Source organism: Stegostoma tigrinum, chromosome 10, assembly GCF_030684315.1.
Source record: "Stegostoma tigrinum isolate sSteTig4 chromosome 10, sSteTig4.hap1, whole genome shotgun sequence".
Taxonomy (NCBI): domain Eukaryota; kingdom Metazoa; phylum Chordata; class Chondrichthyes; order Orectolobiformes; family Stegostomatidae; genus Stegostoma; species Stegostoma tigrinum.
Window position 1 is genome coordinate 58,047,753 of NC_081363.1, and position 27,207 is coordinate 58,074,959.

Genomic DNA, 27,207 nt, shown 5'->3' on the forward strand with positions numbered 1-27,207 from the left:
GCTACAGGTGGGATTGTCATCTCCTGTGCTGCTGGATAGCCTGGAGTCAAACTTTGGGTGGAGGCAGAGATGGGCAGATGCCGAGGTGGCCAGTTTAAAGTCCCTCCTCTATTTGGAGAGACACTGACTCTGTTTTCGCAGATAAGATTAAAGAGCCTCTCACCTTCGCCACACCATTCTTTGGCCCTGATCCACCCTTCCCCTTCCACCTTTGAATGATAGGCATTTGCATGATACATCTAAGTGTTTCCAGGTATCACTTTATGATTCACAAATAATATTTCTGAAAATTTTCCATGTTAGGAATTATCGTGGACAGGCATACGCTAAACAAGGAATGCACAAGGAAGCAATTGAGGATTTTTCTGTTGCTATTCACTTGGATCCTAACAACTGGGTGGCTTTCTATCACAGAGGCTGCTTGCTGCGAAAGATACAGCCACAGCAAGCATTACAGGACTTTAGTGTTTCAGGTATAATGCAGACTTTATATATGTATTACAGCGAAGGGTTATACAAATATTAGCAGAAGTAGAGTTGTCTACTAAGCTGTGAACAAAGCCAAAACTGTCACACATTTTTAGTTTTTTATCACGTAAATGGTATTGATTGCAAGAAAATGGACTGTGGCTTCCTCCAGTCAAATAAGTTGTTAATGGTGCGAGAGATGCTGATCTTGATGAACATTTAAGTACCGAGAATTATCAGGAACAGGCAGTGATGAGTTTTCCAGAGAGATGCCTGCTAGTGGTCCTTTCCATCTTCCTGCCTGTGGATACCGGAATGGCCTGAAATGATTTGATTTAAGTATCACCTTTGGAAACCTGCAGCATTTGAAACATGTCTCAGGCACCTGCCACCCTGCAGAGCCTGAAAAACCATGATCCAAATGCGAGGGAGTGAATGATTGTTTTGTTACCTCTTTGGCCCTTTTATAGAGGGTCTTAAAATGTCTTTTGAAACAGAATTACTTTTTGACCAACTTGCATTAATGCAGGTTGGATCCCCAGGTGGGAGCTCTTCCGTGGGAAGAATAGACTGTATGTCTCTTTTTACTGGGTACATTTACTACTACTATTTCTACAGGCCTCTGAAAGGCTAAGGTTATCTCAGGGCTTTGTGGTAGGCAATCCTGTCTTTGGCTTCCCTTTCTCCAGACCAAAGACTGCATCCATTTTGAGACAGTTTCAATGAAATGGTTTAGGGAGGCAGCTGAATGGGTTAGGGAAGACCACATGTTACATAAGAATTTGAAAAATGAACAAATACGATTGATTATTAGATAGTTATTCTTTTCAAGAGAATTATAGGCCTATGGAAACACTTACATGGTGAATGCTGTCTGATTTATTTTGTGTGAAAGCCAGTTAAGACGAAGAGGTTGGTTTAAATTCAGAAACAGTGCCAGAAGCAGAGACTAGGCATAAATGGATCATTTTCAGGTTGGCACATGCAGCGCCAAAGGAATTGGTGCTGGGGCTGATATATCAATGACTTGGATGAAGACACTGAATACTTTGTTGCTAAATTTGCTGATGACACGATGAGAGGTAGGAAAATAAGTTATAAAGAGGAAATAATGAGTCTGCGGAGTGATACAGATAGGTTAAGTGAATACGCAAAAATTTGGCAAATGATGTAAAATGTGGGAAAATGTGAGCTTGCGACTTTGGCAGGCAGAATATAGGGAAACCACATATTACAGGCATAGAGAGAAGATTGAAGAATACTGCTTTACAGATGGAACTGGGTGTTCTAGTATGTGAGTCACAACAAGTTAGCATGCAGGTATAGCAGGTAAATGAGAACTTAAATGTTGTCATTTAATGCAAGGGGAGTGGAATGTATAACTAGTGATGTTTTGCAATGGTTGTATAGAATTTTGATGAGACCTCAAATGCCCTGAAATATTTTGTTTCTTTCCTGAAGAAAGGCTAAAATTGCATGAGGAATATTGCAGAGAAGGTTCACTTAATTGATGAGGTGTTTGCCTTAAAGGGAAAGGATGGGTTGTTTGGACCTATCTCCACTGGGCTTTAGATGATTTGGAGGTGATCTCATCGAAACGTATAAGAGCAAGAGGGAACATGACAGGTAGATGTTGAAAGGATGAGACTAGACTAAAGGAAACTGTTTAAAGCTCAAGGTTCTCTCATTTAAGGTAGAGATGTGGAGAAGTCTTTGTGGGTCTGTGCAATTCTCTTCCTCAGAAAGCAGTGGAGGCAGACTCATTGATGTTTTTAATTCAGCAGGAGATAGATTCTTGACTAACTAAGGAACCAATGGGTGTGAGGGATATGCAGCAAACTAAAGTTAGGGCCAATCATTGAATGGTGAAGCAGGCTGGAAGTGCTGAATGGCCTGTCTGATTTATTTGGATTTCCAGAAGGCCTTTTGACAAGGTGCCACAAAGGAGGCTGCCAAATAAGATAAGGTACCACGCTGTTAGTGGCAAGGTACTGGCATGGATAGAGGATTGGCTGACTGGCAGAAGGCAGAGAGTAGGGATAAAATGTTTTTCAGGATGGAATTCCATAGGGGCCAGTGTTGGGACCACAAGTATTACATTATGCATTAATAATCTGGACAAAGGAACTGATGGCATTGTTGTTAAGTTTGCAGATGACACAAAGATAGGTGGAGGGTTCAGGCAGGTCATGTTGAGTAATTTGGGAGGCTACAGAAGGACGTAGACAGCCTAGGACAGTGGGTAAAGAAGTGGTAGATGAAATAAATTGTGGAAAAGTGTGAGTTTGTGCAGGAAGAATAGAGGTGTAGACTATTTTCTAAATGTAGAAAGTGCTTGGAGATCTGAAGCACAAAGGGACAACTTGGGAGTTCTAGTTCAGGATTTTCTTGAAGTTAACGTGCGAGTTCAGTTGGCAGTTAGGAGGAGAAATGCATTGTTAGCGTTCATTTCAAGAGGGCTGGAATACAACAGCAGTGATATACTGCTGTATAAGGCTGTGGTCATTTGGGAATTTTCTGAGCAATTTTGGACCTTGGATCTAAGAAAGGATGTGCTGGCATTGGAGGAGGCTCAGTGGAGGTTTACAAGAATGATTCCGAGGATGAAAATCTTGTCATATGAGGAGCGCTTGAGGACTCTGAATTTGTACTCAATGGAGTGTAGAAGGATGAGCAGGGATCTGATTGCAATTAATAGAATACTGAGAGGTCTGGATAGAGTAGATGTGGAGAAGATGTTTCCTCTAGTAGGAGAGTCTAGGACCCGAAGGCACAGCTTCAGATTGAAATGATGACCATTAGAACCGAGATGCAAATGAGATTCTTTAACCCAAGGATCGTTAATCTGTGGAACTCATTGCCGTAGAAGGTTGTGGAGGCCAAGTCATTGAGTATATTTAGGACAGAAATATTATAAGTTATTTATGAGTAAGGGGAGCAGATACAATAGGCTGAGTGGACAATCCTTGGGGATCTTCATTCATAATGAACTGGCCTCCACATCCAGATCCCTGATGGAAACAGTTAAAGTTGCCAAGCTGTACGCTGTCTTCTGCGCCCCTGCAGATGGAGCGCAATATCAATATCTCTGGCTGTGGCCAGAGGGCCTATCCGCTTAATTCCCATTTGCATCCCACAGAGGATGAGGCATGGACATTTAAAAGAGATGTGAGAGGCAGGTTTTTTACACAAAGGGTGGTGAGTGCCTGGAACACGTTGCAAGGGGAGGTGGTGGAAGCTGACACAATAGCAGCATTCAAGAAGCACCTGGATGAGTACATGAATAGGAAGGGAATATTTGGGTCCAGTAGTGAAGACAGTTTTAGTATGGAAGGCCAAAATGTGTCAGTGCAGGCTTGGAGGACCAAAGGGCCTGTTCTTGTGCTGTATTGTTCTTCCTGTTCTTTGTTCTATAAAGTTCCCTAATTTGTAATCATTTCAGCGAGGATGCCTCAAGTTGCTAAACTTTCCTCACCCCAGTAGTTAAAACTGTTTGAAATCTATTCCATTCACCATGTTGGTAGTGCTCCATAATATCATGGATGGTATTCTCGATGTGAAGATAAACTTTGTCTCCATAAAAATGTTATACTGGGCACTCCTACCAATATTGTATTTGTAGAGAATATAAGTAGACAGCCTATCCCCAGAATTGGAGACTGAGAAGTCAAGACTGGGAATGGAAAAGTCAGAGATAGACTAGGTAAAGGTGATTGAAGGGTTGAAGTCTGAAGGAAAATTGATTAATTTTTCCAGTTCTGATCAGAAGCAGGACAATCATGTGTGATATGATCATCAATGTACTGGGAAAAAGCTCATTGTTGTGAGTGGGGGCCTATTAGAACTGAAGCATATAGTGGGGGCCTATTAGAACTGAAGCATGTACCATTTCACAAACCCCACAAGAAGATAGGTATGACTCACATCCACACAAAGACAGTTCAACCTGACAGACGAGTGCAGCATTTTCGGAGCATTTAAGTGGGGGGTGAAAGAAGCTGAGAAATTAAGGTGTTGAGCGTGTATCGGTGAGAGGTGAAAGGATCTGTAGAATGGGGAGAGGACTTCTGCCGAAGAAATGGGCATAGAGAAGAAGGTGATGTAAGAAGTGTTCAACAATATGCTATGCTTGAAATTCATGGAGATGGGAGTATGAAAGGATAAATCGATAAACTTTGCTGAACATAGATCATAGAATTTTTTTCATTTATTCGTGAGACACGGACATCGCTGGCTGGCCAGCATTAGAATGCCCATCCCTGGTTGCCCTTGAGAAGGTGGTGGTGAGCTGCCTTCTTGAGCCACTACAGTCCACGTGCTGTAAGTAGACCCTCAATGCCATTAGGGATGGAGTTCCAGGATTTTGACCCAGCAACAGTGAAGGAAGAGCAATATATCTTCAAGTCAAGATGGAGGGGAACTTGAAGGTGGTGGTGTCCCCATGTATCTGCTGCCGTTGTCCTTCTAGATGAAGGTTGTTGTGGGTTTGGAAGGTGATGTCGAAGGATCTTTGGTGAATTTCTGCTGTGCATCATGCAGATTGTAACACTGCTGAGACTAGGCATTGGCGGAGGAGGAAAGGATGTTTGTGGATGTGGCGCTAATTAAGTGGGCTGCTTTATTCTGACTGGTGTCAAACTTATTGGGTGTTGCTGGAGCTGCACCCATCCTGGCAAGTGGGGTGTATTCCATCATACTTCTGACTTGTGCCTTATAGATGGTGGACAGGCTTTGGGGAGTCAGGAGGTGAATTATTTGTCACAGTATTCCTAGCTTCTGACCTGCTCTTGTCGCTACTCTGTTTATGTGACAGTTCAGTTGAGTTTCTGTCAATGTTAACCTCAAGGGCATTAATTGTGGGGGATTCACTGATGATAACACCATTAAATATCAAGGGGCAGTGATTAGATTGTCTCTTATCGGAGATGGTCATCACCTGGCATTTATATGGCACAAATGTTACTTGCCGCTTGTCAGCCCAAGCTTGGATATTGTCCAGGTCCTGTGGAATTTGAACATGGACTGCTTCAGAATTGGAGGAGTTGCGAATGATGCTGAACATTGTGCAATCATTAGTGAACATCCCCACTTCTGACTTTATGATGGAGGGAAAGTCATTGATGAAGCAACTGAAGATGGTTGTGTCTAAGACACTACCTTGAGGAACTTATGCGGAGATGCCATGGAACTGAGATGACTGCCTTCCGACAACCATGACCATCTTCCTATGTGTCAGGTATGATTCCAGCCAGTGGAGTGTTTGTTCCTGATACCCACTGATTCCAGTTTTGCCAGGGCTCCTTAATGCCACAGTTGATTGAATGTGACCTTGACATCAAGGGCTGTCACTCTTACCTCACCAATGATACAGAAGGGGCCCATTAGCCCATTGAGTCTGTACTGCCAAAAATACGCTATTGCCTATACTAGTCCCAGTTTACTGCACTAGGTCCATAGCCTTAAGGTTATGACAGTTCAAATGCTCATCCAAGTAAAACTTAAAGATTGTGTTTTTTCTTGCCTCAACTATACTCCCCAGGCAGCGCATTCCAGACCACACCACCCTCTGGGTGAAAACAGTTTTCCTGAAATGCCCTCTAACCTCCTGCCTTTCACCTTAAAATTATGACCCCCTTGTTTATTGACCCTTTGACCAGGGGAACAGATCATGTAGTGTTGGAGAGTGGAGGACTAGAGAGTCCAGCAAATACACAACAAGGGACAATTAGAAGAAGGAATGGAATGGGATAGGATAAGACTTTCAGAGAAGTATTTCTTAACACTGAAAGGTTACTTGTTTAGATGTGATATGAAATAAAATTTGTCTCATTGTTGTGATAAAACAATTCAATTCATATTTGTAAGAAGAGAAATGAATCCACGTTGATTGGAAATTTTCTTCTTCCACCAGTTTTTGAGGTAAACTTATGCCAGTGGGGGACGAATATGGGACATGATTGACACTTTCACACCTTGTCTTCTTTCATACTTACGTTCATTCTTGCTGGAAGAAATGGGGAGTATACTATATACTTTCATTCACATAGGTTATATACCATTCCACAATTAGATTATATACTTGCCAGCTCATTGAAGGAATACCAATCTTAGAAACTCACTGTGACCCTGCAAACTGGCATAGTTTAGAGGCATCTCTGCACTGTCACCCCTTCAATTTTTTTCACCAATGTTGCATAGGCGAATGCTGTATAGAAATCTTAGAAATAAAGTGGCCAATAAACAAAGTAGACTTCTTGTTTGATTTAATAGATAATATTGAATAACAAGCTTATCTACGTTCTTTACAGTGCTTATCAATGATGATGTTGAGAATTTGTCATCATTTTTGCATCGTGGTATTTTGTACACTGATCGCAGCGAATGGCATGCAGCAATATATGACTTTGAAAGCGTCCTCAAGCTTGACAGGTACACTCTCTGAATCTTCTTCCACTTTTAGTCAGTTAGCTGATTGTACCAGAAAAGTAATACAGCATCATTCCTTAATTAAATCCACAGGCATGCGCAATTAACTCTCACTGTTCATATAAGCCAGGGGGGTTTGTATGGATCTATGTATGGAAGTATGTACTGGTGAATCCTGCCACCAAGTCAATGCTCTGTCCAGATAATGCCTTCCTTGTGCGTGTTGTTCATTCTTTTAGGTGAAGCTGATCATGTTTACATTTGGCTTACCACAGATGATTGAATTTTGAATGAGTTGTTGGTTTAGGATTTCCTGTCTTTTGGATTTCCTCTCTTTTGTCTTTACCGTCTCATTTGTAATTACTTTGGAAGGAAGCTTTTTTTTAATTTGGTGGCACCAGGTGCCACAATCCTGGATGAGCTGCTCTGAGGTCAATAATAAATCTTATACATGAATGGCCTTGTAGTACAGCCTTTGATAAGCGAGTATCAGGCACTTAGATTATCAGTCCAGCTCAGCCCAATTTATATTGTGGTCCATGTGACACATCACTTTGAGAAGGGTACTTGTATTGGGGTCCTTGTGTACACCAGAAACAACTCATTTGGTGCCAACCATCGTCACAACATCTTCTAGGTGATACGGTACCCACCTACTGCATTTGGATCACGCAGGTCCATTGGGCATATTTAGCTCTCACTGCAGGAAGCCAAGTGTTTCATCGGCTTGGTGGGCTAAGCAGCAGCATTATTTATGTTCACTTAAAGAGTTATAGTTATTTTTAATTTAGCTTTTCTTGTAGGCTGAACTTGGGGAAGTAATGCGCTGCTTTTGGAGTTAGCTTTTGGTAGCTGGTTCTTACGGTCAGGAGGAACAGAAGAATATCATATATACGGGGCTGTGGTGACAGTGCATGTTGGTTTGCAAATTAACCAGAACATGGAGTCAAGAATGTATGGGAGGAAGGTTCTACAAAGAAGGAGGATTAAGTTACAGGCCATAGCCATCCTAGATCATAAAACCAGAGAAAGAATGTCAGTGTGGGTTAGGGAGCTCACATCCACTCGAAAGTGCAAACTAGACAACATAAAATGGTAACAGGAGGTGGGCTGTGCTGTACTCCAACCCTTTGAAATAAAGGCCACATTCCATTACACTTGGCCATCAAGAATCTACCTCTGCCTTAAAATATTTAAAAATCCTGCAACCACTTTTTGAGGAAGGGAATTCAAAACACTCGTAACCCTCTGAGAGAAAAAAAATATTTCTCCATCTCAGTTTAAAAATAAGGGGTCGCTTATTTAAAACATTGACCTGTAGTTCTAGGTTCTTTCAAAAGTGGAAACATTATTTTAGCATCCACTTGGTCTTGACCCTTCAGAATTTTCTATATTTCAACGAAGTCACCTCTGACCGTTCCAAACTCCAGAGGATATAGACCTAGCCTGACTCGCCTTTCGTCATAAGGCACTGTAACCAGGTGATCAGTACTATACAGAATACTCCAGACATAGTCTCACCAATGCCCTGTCTAACTGAAACATAGCCTCCCTACTCTTGCATTCAATTCCCCTTGTATAAATTCTAACATTCTATTCACTTTCCTGATTACTTGCTGTACCTACACAGTACCATCTGTGGTTTGTACAGTAGGATATCTCACAGTGTCTTCAACTCTGCAACATGAATTCATCAATCCCTTAAAAACTTCTAACAATAGAATTCTTTTGCATATCATCTTCCTGTTGTACAAACAAACACAAGTTTGGCATTCCATCAGTGGATTTTATCATAGCCTTTGGGACCCTGATATCAAGGGGAAAAGCAAGTCCTAAGCCCGCATGTCCCAGCAGCAAGACTGGCTCAGCTATTTTACAGCAGGCAACACCTGGATTCGCTGCCTGCGATTGAGTTGTTCATTCAAGCTTTCAGACAGCTTTCTGACAGTGCCTGCTGAATCAGATGGCTGGCAGCTCAGAAGTCTCACAGTGCCAGCAGAATGGGAGGGCACTGCTGAGAAGAGTAAGAGACCTCAGACTTAAAGAGATAAATGATAGTCAATTAAAAATTCAGGGACTGAGAATTAAAGGGGAACTTACTCCAGGGAAAGCCTTGGATCGATGGGTATTGCCTTCCTTGATTATACTGCTCTCTAACACAAGTGCCCTTGCACCAGCCTGCTGTAGGGAGGCTGCCTTCATTAAGCAGGCAATCCCACTATGAGTGAGAGTCTGTTCCAGTGTCTGTATTCCCATAAATTGGGTCTTGAAGTATGCAAATTTCTTTCATCTTTTGAATAGGAAGCTGATTTGATTTGCAACCCACCACTGACAAAATAATTGTGCGACTGCATTATGGAGCCACCTCAATGGTACTGCCCACTATTTCACTGAACACCTCCACCTCCCAATCTGCCTCGGGGCCAAATGAAGGGTCTAGGCCTGAAACGTCAGCTTTCCTGCTCCTATGGTGCTGCATGGCCTGCTGTGTTCATCCAGCTCTATGCCTTGTTATCTCTAAAGTTCTTCCATAGATTGTTGATGCCTTTGCCTGTCCAAATGCACAGTACTATTCCCAGTAACTCTGGTATGGCTGGTGGAAGGTTGGTGACTTTCACTGGAGGAGACTGCAGATGGCCCTGCATACACTCTGAGCAATTCTAGACTTTGAAGGACTGACTTTGAAGGCAGGGGCAGCAGAAGTCTAGGCAGTTTGTCTGAGATGCATTAGCAAGTGTGATGGTAGATGCATAGATATCGTCATAGCGACAAAGAACTGGAGTTTCATCCTCCCCTGGTCTTGGTGCTATTTCCTGCAGCTGGCACTGTGCAATAATAACAACCTGTTGGAGGGCAGATTGCTGAATTGTTGTGGGAGCCTGCAAACCCTTTTGAACAATGAATTAGCAATGATTGCATACATCTCTATGACCGCAGTATAGACTTCCATTTGTGGGACTGAAGTATTAGGAGTTTTCACCTATGCTGCAATGGATGTTGAAAACAAGCCTGAAAACAGTCAGGTCTGAAAGTGCCTGATATAAAATTGGCAACCACGTTCACTGTGGAAAGAATGGAACCCAATGTTGCTGAATGCCATCTGTCATGTTGGAGCCAGACAGCTGCATGCTTCCTGATGGGCTTTGTTTTAGACTTGCCAATGCACCAAGCTTCTCAGAATGTGCTATAGTCTGCATTCTTCGCTGTGTTGCCCTATTGAATTCCTCATCTCAGTCCCTTATAACAGAATTCCACTGCCACCTAGCCAACCACATTTCCCCAGCCACCACCCAAAACAGGAGATGTGATATGAACGATCCATTTTCTCCAGCCTGGCTGCAGCCTACTCATACCCAGTGACACATCACCAACCTGAGCTGTTGGATGTTAGTCTCAGACCAAGTGAGTGGTTTGTTTCTTTGAGCTGTGCTGAGGCCTGGCCAGCTGGCCATGAAACATAAAATCCAAAGCATGATTGGGTTCAGGAGTTCAAATAAATCAGGAGGTCCATGGTCACATCATTTGCAGTTTTCAATGCATTAAATATTTCAGAATGAAAGTGGTGAAGGATTTGAAATGGAGCAAAGGACTGTAACACATTACTATTTTCATTTATCTCAATGGAACCTGTTGCTACACTACCCAAGATATCAAGAAGAAAGTGTTGGACGCAGGTGGACAAAGTCAGAAGTCGCACGGCACCCAAGTTATAGCCCAACAGGTTTAAGTGAAATCACAAGCGTTCAGAGTACTGGCTGGCACGGTGGCTCAGTGGTTAGCATTGCCTTCCCATAGTGCCAGGGACCTCGGTTCAATTCCACCCTTGGGTGACTGTCTGTGTGGAGTTTGCACATTCTCCCTTTGTCTGTGTGGGTTTCCTCTGGGTTCTCTGGTTTCCTCCCACAATCCAAAGATATGCAGGGTAGGTGGATTGGCCATGCTATATTGCCTGTGGTGTCCAGGGATGGGTAGATTAGGGAGATGGTTCTGGATGGGATGCTCTGAGGGTCAGTGTGGATTTGTTGGGCTGAAGGGCCTGTTTCCACACTGTGGGGATTATATGAGATGATATTCTATGATGCTGTTCCTTCATCAGGACTGTGGACTATAACCTGGTGTCTTTTGACTTCTGACTTTCTCCATTGTGGAGTATGTAACTGTGACAGCATTCATTTTTTGCTGCAAGTGTGGAATCATATTTGGATGGTGTGCCTGTTGTAGATAAAATCTGGAAAGGTGATGAGAGTTGGGTACGGGACTGTCATCACTGGAAGCTGTATGTGTGAATAGGAGTGAGTAGGAATGTTAGGCCTGAGTCCTATGTGCTGTTAAAAACAGTCAAGTGAGTGATGAGGATGTGGTACATTGAGCAGAAAAGGAGACTCCTAGTTTGGTGAGTACGGACCACTTTCTTCCACTCCCTTCTGAGGACTCATTGACACACCAGAGGAATAATGTTATATTTGCTTCTATTCATCTCTGTAACTGCTGCCTGTGGAGCAATACTGGTCAATCTTGGTGCCTTCTCCATTTGGGGTGGTGCTCCACTTTTCTTCCTCTTTAATATTCAATTTCAGTTATTTTCAATCTTAAGAGTTGCAGTGCCATTTTATATTAAGTGGATTAGACTACAGCCAGCAGTGTGGGTGGTGCTAGGCCACATCCCTGAATCATGGTAATGAGGAGGCAGCACAAAGTTTACCTGTCACTTACCTCAAACAGAACTGATATTTGCACAGCAGGAATGACCTCCTCAATCAGTTAACAGCACAAATATGTCTTTTAAACTCAAATTTCTAAATGTGGCATTTGTACTTTAGCTGCTACATCAGTTTAAGTATGAGTTAATTTAATGACAAGATAAGTCCAAGAAAATGAAGATATGGAATTAGGTGAATTTCTGTCCTGGGTACAAAGAATTAAGCTGGTATCGACATGTATCTGATATACCTATGTGAAGCAAAAGTTTCATGAGCCATGGCTGAGTAGAGTTAATTGTTTTCTCCTAAAAGGCATCTTTCACTTTTTCTCCTTCTTTAAAACGCATATGCCTAGTGGATTACTTAGAAATTAAGAAATTATGGGAAAAAATAAATGAAACAGGCATTGGGATTGTAATATTTTGATTAACTCAGGTCTCTTCATAGTAAAAGATAAGGTAAAGTCACCATAGTCCCAGAGGACTGTAGGGCTGCTGTCTCATTAGACAGAGATGACATGGTGCGGGTTTAACCTGAGGGTCACCACGCCTCAAATGAGAAGGCAGGACCTTGATGGTAATCTCAGCTGGTGTGGGAATTGAACCCATGCTGTTGTTCTTGACAGTGATGCAAATTTCATGCTGCCAAAAATTTAAATGACAGCACCATGCTACTTGTGATGCTAAGTACACGGATAACAGAGCAAAGGGCCCAAGATTGTGTGAGGCTAGCACCATTTCAAGTTAGTTGTATTGCTTCAAGTCAGACAGTACCCCTTTAAAGCAAGATGTTCATTGGCTGCAGCAGGAACTGGAACTGGTTCAGAAAGAGCTAATGGGCAGAAGAATGGAATTGGTGCACAGATCAGATGCATGTCTAAAATTTGAACAAAATTATGCTGGAGAAGATGAAGAGGAGGAAGGAGGTACTCAATGACCATGATATTCTCCAGACAGACACCATGAAAGCAATAGGAATGTTAATTCTACAATAAAACCCCAAAAACCTGGATCTATCGTCACAAAAGATGCAGCGACTGTGAGTGGTTAAGGTTTGTGAATGCATCTTCACACACCGTATATTTACAAGCGATCATCAAGCATTACATACCTGAAGTGATGGGTTCACAACACCTCCTCCCTCACCTATCAATAGCTGGTATCAATCATGACTCAAACCTTGCATTTCCCATCTTACCTCACCCTGACATGTACTGGTAGCTATTCAGCCAAGTCAGGGACATCAGTAAAACACATTTCACACTATTTAGCACAGCTCTGTGTATTGTAGGAGAAATGCGGCCATTATTGGGGGACACCAGCACCTGACAGATGGAGGTCAAGAATGGCAACTTGTGAATGCCCCCATGGAAATATCGACATTGGCCACGATTGGAGTGGACACAGTTGAGACCATGATAAACAGTGGGCTAAAACCATTGAGATGAAAATTTGTTCCTACCAAAGCAACATTTTGGCATCTTATTCCTGTCTAATTCACAATCTTTTCTGATTGACATGCAGCAGACAGTGCAGGCACCTCTTGCTCTCCAACTTTCTGTCAATATAATTCTACCTCTTTACCTTTCACCTTTTAGATATCCAGCCTCTTCAATCTGATCTAGCACTGGTGCAGGAGCCTGAAGTGCAAAATGAACAAGAGATGATGAAGAAGATAATAAAATGTGAGGCTGGATGAACACAGCAGGCCCAGCAGCATCTCAGGAGCACAAAAGCTGACGTTTCGGGCCTAGACCCTTCATCAGAGAGGGGCATGGGGAGAGGGTTCTGGAATAAATAGGGAGAGAGGGGGAGGCGGACCGAAGATAAAGAGAAAAGAAGATAGGTGGAGAGAGTATAGGTGGGGAGGTAGGGAGAGGATAGGTCAGTCCAGGGAAGACGGACAGGTCAAGGAGGTGGGATGAGGTTAGTAGGTAGGAGATGGAGGTGTGGCTTGGGGTGGGAGGAAGGGATGGGTGAGAGGAAGAACAGGTTAGGGAGGCAGAGACAGGTTGGACTGGTTTTGGGATGCAGTGGGTGGAGGGGAAGAGCTGGGCTGGTTGTGTGGTGCAGTGGGGGGAGGGACGAACTGGGCTGGTTTTGCCATGCGGTGGGGGAAGGGGAGATTTTGAAGCTGGTGAAGTCACATTGATACCATTGGGCTGCAGGGTTCCCAATGTGGATTCACCAGCTTCAAAATCTCCCCTTCCCCCACCGCATCCCAAAACCAGCCCAGTTCATCCCCTCCCCCCACTGCACCACACAACCAGCCCAGCTCTTCCCCTCCACCCGCAGCATCCCAAAACCAGTCCAACCTTTCTCTGCCTCCCTAACCTGTTCTTCCTCTCACCCATCCCTCCCTCCCACCCCAAGCCGCACCTCCATCTCCTACCTACTAACCTCATCCCACCTCCTTGACCTGTCGGTCTTCCCTGGACTGACCTATCCCCTCCCTACCTCCCCACCTATACTCTCCTTTCCACCTATCTTCTTTTCTCTCCATCTTCGGTCAGCCTCCCCCTCTCTCCCTATTTATTCCAGAACCCTCACCCTATCCCCCTCTCTGATGAAGGGTCTAGGCCCGAAACGTCAGCTTTTGCGCTCCTGAGATGCTGCTGGGCCTGCTGTGTTCATCCAGCCTCACATTTCATTATCTTGGATTCTCCAGCATCTGCAGTTCCCATTATCAATGCTGAAGAAGAAACACTTTCTGTTTCACTCACAGCTATTGGCTTTGATGGGGGGTGGGTGTACATATTTTACAAGTAGCATAGGAAGAGGATCTGCAAGTGGAGTCACTGGGCCTCAGTGTCCTGCCACCAGATTAGCACAGTGGAAAGTGGGTTTGCATACAAGTTGTTTTCCAGAGCGGACTCAGATGATGATGTTGAAGGATAGAAAAAGACCGATAGGCATGCATAATGATGGACTTAGTGCATTGACAGGCCTGCCAGATATTATAGTCTAACTATTAAGAACCGTAGAGAAATCCTGCTGCAGGCCTATGTCCAAAACTGTTCCAATGTGAAAGTAGTTCCCAACTCCTTGAGAACACTTACAGACTCTACCATGGTGCAGCATTCTCAGTATCTCTGTCTCCAATGCCATAACAGCAGAAACCATCCACTATCTGAGTTGTATACTTGAAGCTCTGACTAAAGTCAAGAAATTTCAGCCTATTGCCATGCTGACTGAGGCTGCAGACAGAACTCTGATATCAGGATTCAAAGTGACTTGCAGGGTCTCACAGGGTTCAGCAGTCAGTTCTCCAGCAGATTAATAATCGGTGCCTTTGCTATTGCCTGTAAGTCAGTCAACTTAGACTTCTGCAGCTCATTCTGAAGCCATGCACTGGAGGCTGGGCTTCCTACATCCACAATAAGAAATTCTGCAAGGCCATCTGTAGTCACCCAGAGTAAAAGTCAACAGCCTTGCACCATCTTGCAGTCACTGGTGTAATACTGCACAGGATAACTGGACTAGGTAAAGGTACCGACAAAGCAGCAAACAAGGGAAAGTTGGTTAGTCATGTTTTTTAGACTATTGGCTGGGTTATCAGATGTTATTTTGTAGTGGCTGTTATTTAAGGATTGTGCCTAGAGCATGTTATTGCCCATAACAATGAGAAGGTAAGGAATATGACTGTTATACAAAATGAATTTAGGTTTGTATTCCATGGAACCGTAGTTGAATCAGGTAATTGCAGAAAGCTTCGCCAGAGAAATGATGTTGGTTGATGCCTACCTTTTTCCTGTTCTTCTTTTTCTGTCTTCTCCTTCTCTCCTTCATCCTCCTCCTGCCCTGAGATGCTCGTTATATTGCTATTGAAAAGGTCTGTGCGTTAATGATGGCCAGGTTTTGGAGGATGAGCCAGACCACTATGAATCAGGACACTATCTGCTGAACACAGAAAGCAAGCAGACCCTTGCTTCACCCCAAAAAGTTGCTGTTTTGTAAAGTAACACGGCCCTCAGTGGTGGCCACGTGTCTGGTCAAGTTACAGAACAGCATTGGTCATATGTTAAATGGTGGCACCATGTCCCCCGGCAATCACCCTCTGTTTAGACTTGGCGGCTCAAGTACCAGCAGAGTAAAAGTGTCGTGTGTGCTGTTAGATAGTGGGCACATATTTGAACTACTGAAACATAGTGTGGAAACAGGCCATTCGGCCCAACGAGCCCACACCGCCCCTCCGAAGAGCATCCCACCCAGACCCATTCCCCTACCCCTGCATTTTTCTCATATCTAATTCACCTAACCTAAGCATCTCTAGCCACTACAGGCAACTTAGCATGGCCAATCCACCTACCTTGCACATCTTTGGACTATGGGAAGAAACCGGAGCACCCCAAGTCCCTGGCGCTGTGTTGAGCATTCACTGAATGGTAACCTTGCAGCTGCTGTCCATTTCAGCATTTAGTAGCACCCTCTGCAAATCCATGAGTATACACTTGATGGCACCCTCTACCACACAAAGCCTGCAAGTCTAGCAAAAATCATCTGCTTGTTCTTCCTGCTTCTTTTGGTCAGAGAGAAATAGAGAACATAGTGGCAATAAAGCTTTAAGAATTACTTGCCTAGCCTTCCCTCAGAGTCATAGTGTCATAGAATTGTACAGCATGAAAACAGACCCTTTGATCCAAACAGTGCACACTGACCATGTTCTTAAACTAAACTAGTCTAACCTGACTGCACTTGGACCACATTGCTCCAAACCTTTTCTCTTCATGAAATTATCCAAATGTCTTTTAAATGTGGTAACTGTACCTCCATCCACTTCTTTCTCTGACAGCTCATTCCACAAATGAACCACTCTCCTGACGAATTACAAACATATTTCCACAGGTCTTAGCTGTCTAGCTGGTAAATATCATCCTGAAGTACATGAGAGTATGAGATCACTTCAACATTTCCTGAGGAAAGTTTCACCTGCCATCAAATCCTGCCTGAACGATAAGATGAGATAAGAATGATAAGGAGCATGAAAAGATGGGAGTAATTATAAAAATTAATCACATTACAGACTGAATTAGTAGCATAGTAGAAGGGAAATAGCCTGAAATCTTGAGAATGTATATTGATTCAAAGGCCCTCTGTAAAGCTTTGAAGAGATCTCACCACCACATGCCACAATTGATAAAAAAATTCTACCACAATTTGCCAAAGTTAAAGTCAGTGTGAAGGATGAGTACTGGCAAGTGAAGGTGGATGAATGCTGCAGTTTTCTGGATGTCATTTAGTAGGTACAGAAGAGTGTGCCTGTTATTTGGTATTTGTACTGCTCTGGAAGAGTGCCAATGCAGACAGCTGCTGAGGCAGATTGGATTTTAATAACTGAACCAGGGCCTGACTGATCATTAATGCAGATGTGAACTGTTTTCTGACAAATTCAATTGATCAATTGTAACAATAACCACAGTAGCAACACTCACTGCAGCAAAGTTAAATGGAGAAGCTGTGTCCTGTAGCGATCACCCTTGTTTAGGCTTGGTGGCTCAAGTACTAACTCTACAGCAGACTGGCCCAGAGTAAAAACATCCTGACCAGACTGAAACATCATCCCAGGAACCACCAGATGTAAAATCCAGGAGAACAACAACTTGCATGTGTAACCATTGAAAACCTGAAACTATGCATGTATGTGCAAGACAGAAGAAGTTGGAATGGACTAAAAAGAATAAACATTATTTTATTCACGCATGGTCATTTTCATATGGTCTACATTTGCCAGGTAGCTTGCAAATTTTAGGGCAAGCAATCTCTTTTCCTTTTATGAAAAGCGGAATGTTTGGATCATTATTGTTGTACACTGTGTTTTGTCACGCCATGACATCCAAAATCATTTTATACATGTAAAGAACTTGAGCAGTTAATATCCACTATATGAGCAGATGTGACAGTCATAGCAAGCTTCCTTTCTTACATTTGAAGCTCACCTAAAAATCAGCTAGTTTTTTGCTCATATATATATAATGCATATTCTGTCATCTCTTCTAACGTGTCATACAGTCTCTGTTTGCCTTTGTTTCAGCCTTCTAGAGAACCAACAGGTTGCTTCCTCAGTTTATCTACCACACCATATTTTTACAATTTAAGCTCCTTCAGATCCCTTTTCCTATGTGCAAGCTTCCAAGACTTGAAATGTGAATTTATGTGCAAATTTGCCCATGTTAGTTCAGAATGCATTATGCCAAAAACCTTTATATTTTGCTAAGCTACAAAGCAAATTTATCAATTGATAATCATTTTCAGTAGTATGATAAAGGTATGGAATTTGATCCAGTTTGGGTAAGAAATAAACAAATGAATAAGCCAATAGTGTTTAGTAGTAATTGACAGATAAATGTTTTTAAGGAGTAAAATAATTCCGTTCCTTAGCAGTTGGATTACAGAGGCTTATCCATAGTTTTGTTTTCCCTACATGCCTGTTACGTGAATGCTAAGCTGTTGATTGACCCCCCATAAGGAAAATAAATACATATCTGCGTAAATAGAAAACTCTGAAATATAATTTGTCTCTGTGAAGTCAATTTTAAAAGACAGAGACATATTAATTGAATATTGACTATCAATTTGCATAAGACATACAAAACACATGTTCAAGCTGGTTGTGGTATCTGATAGAATGTGTAAAGATACCATACAGTAAAATTAAACTGTGGCAGCTTACACAGTGCAGTGTTAATTAATTTGTTTAAGCATAGTACATCACACTCAAACGTGCCTCAGAGTAATTTTAAAACAGATTGCACCTACTATTACATTAAACGTTGTGCCTGATACACATAGCCTCAGGGTTTATACTGGATCCAGCAGGATGGTATTGGTAGGAGGTTCCACTAATATGCAGCTTCTTCTTTGAGCATTTGGGTGAACCATCCTGTGCTTTAGGATATCAGCTGGGGCTTTAGATTGTGCCAGTTCACAATATTTGGCTGTGGACAGCTCCGTGCACCGGGATACCTGCAAGCTTTGAGCAGACCAAGGTGCATCTTTGTAAGTGGATGGCTTTTCAGCAGAAATCTTAATATGTGACCTTGCAAACAGTCTGCAGACCATCATATCCTATATCACAGAGCTGCTCAGAATTAACCTGGATAAAAACCACTGTATCTTTCTGCATTCTTTTCTAATGCCCTTTTCAGAAAGAAACAGTTGATGGCCTGTTCCTTCCAGCAAACTCTTTGTGGACCATGTACAGCATGCTGAGATGCTAAATGTATATGATGGATCTGACGGGGAGAACCCCTCTCACCACCAGCAAAGTTACATCTTGCTAATTGGAATACTCTAGAAATAAGGCATTATGCAAGTGAATGTGAAAATCTGATGGGAAACATTCAAAAAGGTTTGCATAAGAGTACAAAGAAGTACAGGGACAGAAACTGGCTGCTCAGTTTAACCAGTCCTGCTGGTGTTTATTTGCTACTTGTACTTCCTTCCAAATTTCTTTACCAAAATCCTCCATCAAAACTATTTCTTTGTCAATTGTATGTCCAGCTTTCACAAATGCATCTGTCCTATTCACTTGTGCCACACCCTGTGGTCCACATTCTTACCACTCATTATTTAAAGAAAATTCTTCTGAATTCCCTATAGGATTACTTGTTGCCTATTGAATAGATAATCTCTATTTCTACTGTTTCACACATGAGGAAACATTCTCTGTCTAAACACTCCATCAAAACCTTTCATAATTTTAAAGACTTACATTGACTCTTCAGTAATTTTTTCAAGAGAATTCAACCCAACCTGTCAATCCTTTCCTAATGTGTACCTGCATATTTCTGTATCAATGTTGTATCTTCTCTTTGCACCCAATCCAGTGCCTTTCCAACCTCAATATATTATATAGCTTTGGTCACCATAGAGTACTCTTAAATGTGGTCTAGCCAAGATTCAATTCACATTTAGCATAACATCTCTACTTTTCAATTCTATTGCTCTAGAAACAAGACCTAGTACTTACTTTGCATTTTTTTAATGTCCTTCTTAATTTGTGGTTCAACTCTTAGTGCTTGGTATTTTTCTGTTCTGAGTTCCCTTTGTTTCTCCACTCCCACCTAAACTTGCATCTTCCAAGCTTGTAATTAATTTCCCAATTCCTTCCAGTAAAATGTGCTACCTCGCATTTTTCCACAGAGCCTACATGTATTTTATACAAGAATATCTCTATATTAAGATGAAGATAGGCGGCACCCATATTTTGTGCTGTATCTTCACATAGATAATTGTGGCTTAGGGTTCTACTACTCTGCTGGTTGCCTCTGTACTTAACATGGAGCTAAGCACTGAGTGTTAATAGCATACGATGCAGTCAGTTTAAGACAGTCTGTTCTTCTTAAAGAGAAGCTGCACAGTATGAGAAGAGGCTGCTGAATATTTTGCTCTAATTATAAATGAGGAAAATAAAACACCAGCTTAGAGTGAGAGAGAGAGGATTCCAAGGTCATGGATGTGTTGCTGAAGTCTTTGGTGTTGGGGTTGGTGGATAGGAGAGATACTTTGGTTCTGTGGGAAGCCAGAAGCACTTCAGGAATCACTCCCCAGTAGGTTGGGATCAGGTAGTCAAGAAAGTCCGTTTCTAGCTTCTGGGCACGAAACTGTCAATGGTGCCACCAGAATGCTATAATAGTCACTGAATCTAATGTGAAATCATCTTCATGTGATACCTTATCTTATCACTCTCCTGCCTTTCCCACATCTCAATGGATCTTATCTTCACCATTCAGTCAAACTGAGTCCCTGGCACTCAGGACTTCCCCACCCCTTTGACACAGGTGCCTTGCTTCACACTCAGGCCCCTATCATTGCTACCATCATCACATGCGTCTCTCACTGTATCCACATTCTTCCAGGTGTTCCACTATGAAGACACACCACCAGGCACAATGCAGCACAGTCACAGACTTTGGATGATCCTCTCCACAGATGCTGCTTGATATGCTGAATATTTTCAGCAAAATTGTTTTTATCTCCGAATTCAAGCATCTGCATCACTTTGCTTTTGCACTGACTTCTTTCCTTTCTATTGCAAGGTAAGGGGTGTATAATATATTGGGGCAGAGCAGCATTGGCTGGGGAGAAGGACATCTGCATGTCTTTGATGCCATTTTCAATGGGGCAGGTGATTTTCCTTATCCTGAGCCTTGCTTTACAGAGCCCATATCTTCTAGAGTTACTAGGAACAATTATAATTGTGGTATGCTCCTGCCTTGTGCCACTTTGCAGTTCCCAGTTCTTTCATGCATGATACAAGCTGCACCTTGTGATTCTATGAGCCTCTTGTTCTCCATCCCTTTTCCCTTATTTCATAAAACCTTCTTCTTTCTTGACTTTCTGATTACAGACACCCAGGGATCCTCTCCAGCCAGGGAGAGGACAGAAGGAAAGAAAGAGTAAAACAACAGTGATAGCAAGCCCTTGGCATTTTATCTGTCTTTTGCTTCTATCAGCTCACATATCATCACTGTATGTATATTATGTAATGTTGATTAGCACAACATTGCATGCATGGAAGTGACCAGGCTAGGGATAAAGAATGCTTGGCTTACTAGTTCACCAAAGGGCAAGGTCACAGTTGTGCTAAAGGAGTTTCAGATGATGATCTCAAAGCCATGATATGCAGGAGAAAGCTGAAGGAAATGCAGACCCTGATGCCAGATATATTGGCTGGCATTCCAATCAGCTGCTGCCACGGTCAAGAGGCTTATATCCATCTGCACTGTCTGGCTTCAGTTTGGCAGAGGATGCTGTGCAAAATTTACCCTCTCAGCAGCTTCTGCTCCATCTCCCTGTGTAATGCCAAACCAGAGTGTGAAAAAATGATCAAAAAGGCCATGTTTTTGAAACTGAAACCAAAAAGCTCCAGATTTCTGGGAAGGGGAGTTTCATGGCTATGGCCTCAGACTTCTGAAATTCCGAGAAATTAGCCCCGACTCAGGTTGCTAGGGAAACAGAGGCTGACTACCAAAAAGAAGCACCAGGTTGTCAGATGAGGTTTCAGCTTGTGGTCAGGATAGACAGAGAATTTCTTCAGCATTTTTAGCAACTAGTCAGAACAGACACGGGGTGGGAAGAGATGTGTGAGCTATCCAAGCATATCGAGGAGGTGGGTCTTATTTTACCAGAGCCAGCCATTCTGTGGACAGTGATGTAATTGAGTAGTTGGACGAAAATGTCTCTGGGGAAATGATGCCATTAGAACTATCATGAACTGAATGAAGGTGGTTGTGCTGAGTTGTATCTTTACTGATAATGGTATTTGCGGAACTAGGATAAATAATGCTGTGTTTAAAGGTGATTTAATAATCAAATGGGGGAATGAAGTTAAACTATACTTGAAGAAGTCAGAGTTGCAAAGGAACTTAGGGACTCTATGTGCTGCCAAATGGATTGGGGATATGACTAGTAATGATGAGAAACTTACCTGTATTAAAATTAGAAATTTAAATATTTGCTAGTGATTCTGCTGACTAATAACTTGCAATTGTCTATGCTACTATTCTTCTTACCAAAGTGCACAACTTCACACTTACATGCATTGTATTCCATATGTCATTTTTTAGCCTGTTCCCCTAGCCTGTCCAAATCCTTCAGCTTCTCACATCCTCAGCACCACCTATCCCTCCACCTATCTTTGAGTCATCTGCAAACCCAGCAACAGTGCTGTCAGTTCCTTTTTCCTGATAATTAATGTATAACGTGAATAGTTGTGGCCCCAACACTGACCCCAACGGAATTCTGCTGTCACCGGCTGCCACCTCGAAAAAGACTCCTTTATCCTCACTCTCTGCTTTCTGCCAGTCAGCTAATCCTATATCCATGGCAGTACTTGCCCCTAACACCATAGGCTCTTATCTAGTAGCCTCCTGTGTGGCACATTGCCAAAGGCCTTCAAAAATCCAAATAGATCATGTTCACTGGCTCATATTTGTTTAACTTATTTGTTACATCCTCAAGGAATGCTAACAGATTTGTCAGGCATGACCTCCCCTTGGCATAGCCATTCTGATCAGCCCTATTTTACCACTGAAATTTCAGATTACCAAATAATCTGCAATCTCATCCTTAATAATGGACTGTAAAATTTTACCACCAACTAATGTCAGGCTAACTGGCCAACAGATTTTTGCCTTGCCTCCCTCCCTTCTTAAACAGGGATGTTTTGTTAATCATTTTCCCATCCTCTGGGACCCTCCCTGACTCCAGTCATTCCTGAAAGGTCACCACCAATACCTCCACAAATTGTTCAGCTATCTCCTTCAGAACTCTGGGTGTAGTCCATCTGGTCTGAATGATTTATCCACCTTCCAACTTTTCAGCTTCTCCATTACCTTCTCCTTAGTGAGGACCACCACACTCACCACTGTCCCCTGACTCTTGAATTTCTGATATGCTACTGGAGTTTTCCACTGTGAAGACTGATGCAAAACGTCTATTCAGTTCCTTTAACATTTATTTGTTCCCCTGCCATTTCTTTGTTCCTCCTTACTACTTCTCCAGCCTCATTTTCCCTGCGAGGTTCCCCTTCCAAACAACCTATGAACTGTGCAGGATTTAAACAGGAACAATTTTAATTAGTGATACATCGCATATCATTTTAGAAATGCTGCATCATTTGTCTGCTATTCATCTCAACTTGTTCCAGTAAATATTGTTTCTGTTGAGTACTAAAATCAGACAAATGATTACTGCTTATCATGAAGCTAGAATATACTTCTGATGTTAGTTTTGATATTCTTCACTCATTAAAAGCAAAAATTATTTTGGTCAGGACCAGCATGCTCATGATTGGTAACTCATACATGTTAATAAACTACAGAGTTCAAACTGTTTAATGTTTTGAAGATAAATCAGAACACATACATTACTTGTGGAGTATTGATTGATAGAAGACCAAGCAGAGTAAAGGGGAATAAATTCAGATGTGCACCTGAATAGTTCACTCACAAATGAAAATGTCGTTTTCAGAATGGTCAGAATGTTAACATATATAATGTCTTATATACTATTATTATTGGATCAGAGCCTTTTCTGTATGGCTAAACTAGTTTCTGTTTTATTTCCAGATCTATTTGCCTAGCTCATATAAATCTTGGGCTTATTTACCTTCTAAAATTGGACCTCTATTATGAAGCAGTTCGTAAATTTACAAATGCCTTAAAAATTGAACCAACTTCAGCAAGAGCGTATGTGTGTCGGGCAAACGCACATCAGAAGGTATACAATATATTTGAAATAAAATTGTAAAACTGATTTTTGAAGTTCAGTTCAGTATGTTTTTACATTGATTAAAGTCCTAAATTTAATTCCTACCAAGAATTAGCCGATCTTCTGGACAATTTGTTCGTTATTCATTTACGAGATGTGGGCATTGCTGGCTGGGCCAGCATTTATTGTCCATTTCCTAGTTGCCTTCGAGGTGATGGTGAGCTGGCTTCTTGAATCAAGGCTGTCTGTTTGGTGTGGGTAAACCTTTGATACATTTTGGGAGGGGATTCCAGGATTTTGACTCTGGCACTAAAGAAACAGTTATATGTTGCTGAGTCAGGGTGGTAACTGGCTTAGAGAGGAAATAGTAGGAGATGGTGTCCCCTGTATCTGCTGCCTTTGTCCTTCGAGATGGTTGTGTGAAGGCATATACAATAGGGGTGTTTAAGGGACCTTTAGATAAGCAGCTGAATATACAAGGAATGGAGGGATATAGACCAAGGACAAGCAGAAAGGATCAATTTAATTTGGCATCATGTTTGGCTTAACATTGTGGTCGAAGTGTCCATTCCACTGCTGTACTGTTCTATGTTCTGTGTTGTGATTATGGGACAGGTAGTTGCTGTCTGAGGAGCCTTGGTGAATTTCTGCAGTGTGTCTTAAGGATGGTACACAGTACTGATTATGTGCATTGGCAGTACAGGGAGGGAAGTCTGAAGCTGCAGCTCAAGTCAAGTTGGCTGCTTTGACTTGGTTAATTTCAAGCTTTGTGAACATTATTGGAGCCACACTCATCCAGCCAAGTGGGAATCATTCTATCAGACTCCTGTCTTGTGCTTTTCAGATACTGGATGGGCTTTGGGGACTCAGGAGGTGAGTTACTTGCCACAGTATTCCTAGCCTCTGACCTGCCCTTATAGCCATTGTAATTATGTGGATAATCCTGCTCAAATTCTAGTCAATAGTAACCCCAGAATACAATGCAGGATTCAGCAGTGGTATTGCTATTAGATGTCATGTGGCAATGATTACATTCTGTCACACAGTTATTGCAATGTACTTGCGTGGCGTGAAATTGACTTGCCAATTGTCAAGTGGATATTGTCTTGCTGCCAGTGGGTATGTACTGTTTTAGTATCTGAGGAGTTGCGAATGGTGCTTAACATTATGCAATCATCAATCAATGTGCCCACATCTAACCTATATATTCAGTGAAAAATGCTGTTTTCACAAATGCAGGACAAGATGAACAGTTTTAACAAAATATGTTTTTTTTCACTATTGTTCTCATTATCTAATGATACAAGAAGAGTTAGGAACCTGGGTGACTCCTGGAATCATACCCCATTTTAATATGATACAGTCCTACTTAGGCCCCCTTTTCTTTTACTTCTGTCATTATTTCCTTTGGCTCTGAAAGACTAATTCTTCTGTTATGGTCTTGTCTTCCAACCTGCCACAGACCTTACTTTCTGTCCTTGTCCCATCTACCCTTGCTTGAAACCTATTGTAAACCTAACTTCTGCTGAAAGATCACATAGGAGACAAACTTTTCCATGACCTGATATTGTTTTTCCAGTATTGGTGGGAGTTGTGAACATGGAATAACTCTGAACGAATTGCGCAGTAAATTACAGATTCTGTTGGACAGTTCCTCTCTACCTGGACCCCTCTGAAAGTCTCTATTAACACTAAAGACTTTGGATGGCTCCAATCAAATTAAGTAAAATGGTTACTCTGGTAAAATTAGTCACAGTGCAATTCCTGAGTAACTATTCAGCTGTCCCCATAGTCAACTTACTGCCATCACCCAAACCCCTTACATCCCAGACCGTGACCTGACAACCCTCAACAATCTGCCCAGAAACCAATACCAGCCCTCCTCCCCAAGGCCCAGCCTCTACCTCCCCAGGACCTGACCACTATCTGCACCCCGCCCTCCACCCCGAAATAGACATCACCGCCACCACCTTCTGCCCCCTTCTGGGACCTGACCCCACCTTCTGGGACCTGACATCCTGATCTACACCTAAACCCTGCCTGCATTCGACCGACTTCTGCCAGAGTATGTGGGACCCCCACCAGAACCAACATGACCCCCTATCCGCAACTCCCCCACCTCTGCTGGACCAAACCTGGCCGCCCAAACACTCCCTCCCATTCTGTCAGCTCCGACTCCCAGTATTCCCCCTTCTCCTCCTGCCGGATCTGACCATCCATTCGCCGTGGACTGGCCATCTGACCCACTCTAGAATATGGCTGCTGACTACTGTGAGAAAGGAATTTGGGTTGTGTTCCTCTGACAGTTCTGAGCTATGTAAGATCTCCCAGAGTGGAACTTTAACTCTACATTTCTGAGGGAGTTCCACGTAGAATCTCTTCTGAGAAATGAGGAGCTCTCTTGTTCTGTAAAAGAGAAGTGTCAGCATAGCAATCTGCGTGAAATTGCCGCTTCCCGGAAAATGGTTACTTCTGTTTCTCTCTCTGTACTGACGCTGTCTAATCTGCTAAGGTTTTATTCTCAGCATTTTCTGCTTTTGTTTCAGATTTCCGGCATCTGCCGTTTTCTGGGTTTTGATTAACTTGCTAGTAATTGGTTTGCTCCCAGCAGTTCCCTTGAGTGGGTGGTAAAGCTGTTCAAATTATTTATCTATATTGTTATTGTTGACTTTACACAATCCTGTTTTCCTTCAAACATCATTTTGGGCTTAGCACCTATTCATATGATGAAAATGCATGTCAGCAAATTGTGTCCAGAATGTGCCTGGAATTGTACAAAAAACAGGGCGCCTCAGAAACAATCACATCTTTCCTCAACCAAAAATTGTTCACCTACAACAGAGCTCTTAGCTGTGTCCGATACATCTCCCACACTTTGGCCCTCACCCCCTCTCTTCTCCCACAACAGTGATAAGGTTCCCTTGGTCCTCACTTTTCGCCCCACCAGCATCCACATCTAAAGATCATAAGCTGTCATTCCTCCACCACTAAACACACCCTTCCCCAGTCAGCCTTCTGCAGGGACTGTTCTCTCTGGCACATCCTGCTTTACACCTCCTCCACCCCAAACACCTTCCAAGACTCCCACAGCACCTTCCCATGCATTTGCAGAAGAGGCAACAACTGCCTGTTTGCTTCCTTCCTCCTCACTATCCAAGGCCCCAGATATACCTGCGAGGTGAAACGGTGATTTACGTGCACTTTACTCAAACTAGTTTACTGTGTTCACTGTTCACAATGTGGTCTCCTCTAAATTGAAGGTACGAACACAGACTGGGCGACTGCTTTGCAGAACACCTACATTTTGTCCGCAAAAATTACCCCAGGCTTCCAGTTACCTGCCACTACAACGCACCAACGTATTCCCTGGCCAACATCTCTGTCTTAAGTTTCCTGTAGTG

At 42.6% G+C, this 27,207-nt stretch overlaps 1 protein-coding gene across 4 annotated transcripts in view; it reads left to right on the plus strand.

Annotated features, from left to right (window-relative positions):
• Nucleotides 1–27,207, plus strand: part of ttc6 (tetratricopeptide repeat domain 6) — a 219,341-nt gene that overhangs the window by 122,382 nt on the left and 69,752 nt on the right. For all 4 annotated transcript variants that reach the window (XM_048537047.2, XM_059649195.1, XM_059649196.1 and 1 more), the window contains 3 exons: nucleotides 304–473; nucleotides 6,777–6,897; nucleotides 23,665–23,815. In XM_048537047.2, the coding sequence (XP_048393004.2) occupies nucleotides 304–473; nucleotides 6,777–6,897; nucleotides 23,665–23,815 (442 nt within the window). The remainder of the gene's footprint in view (nucleotides 1–303; nucleotides 474–6,776; nucleotides 6,898–23,664; nucleotides 23,816–27,207) is intronic.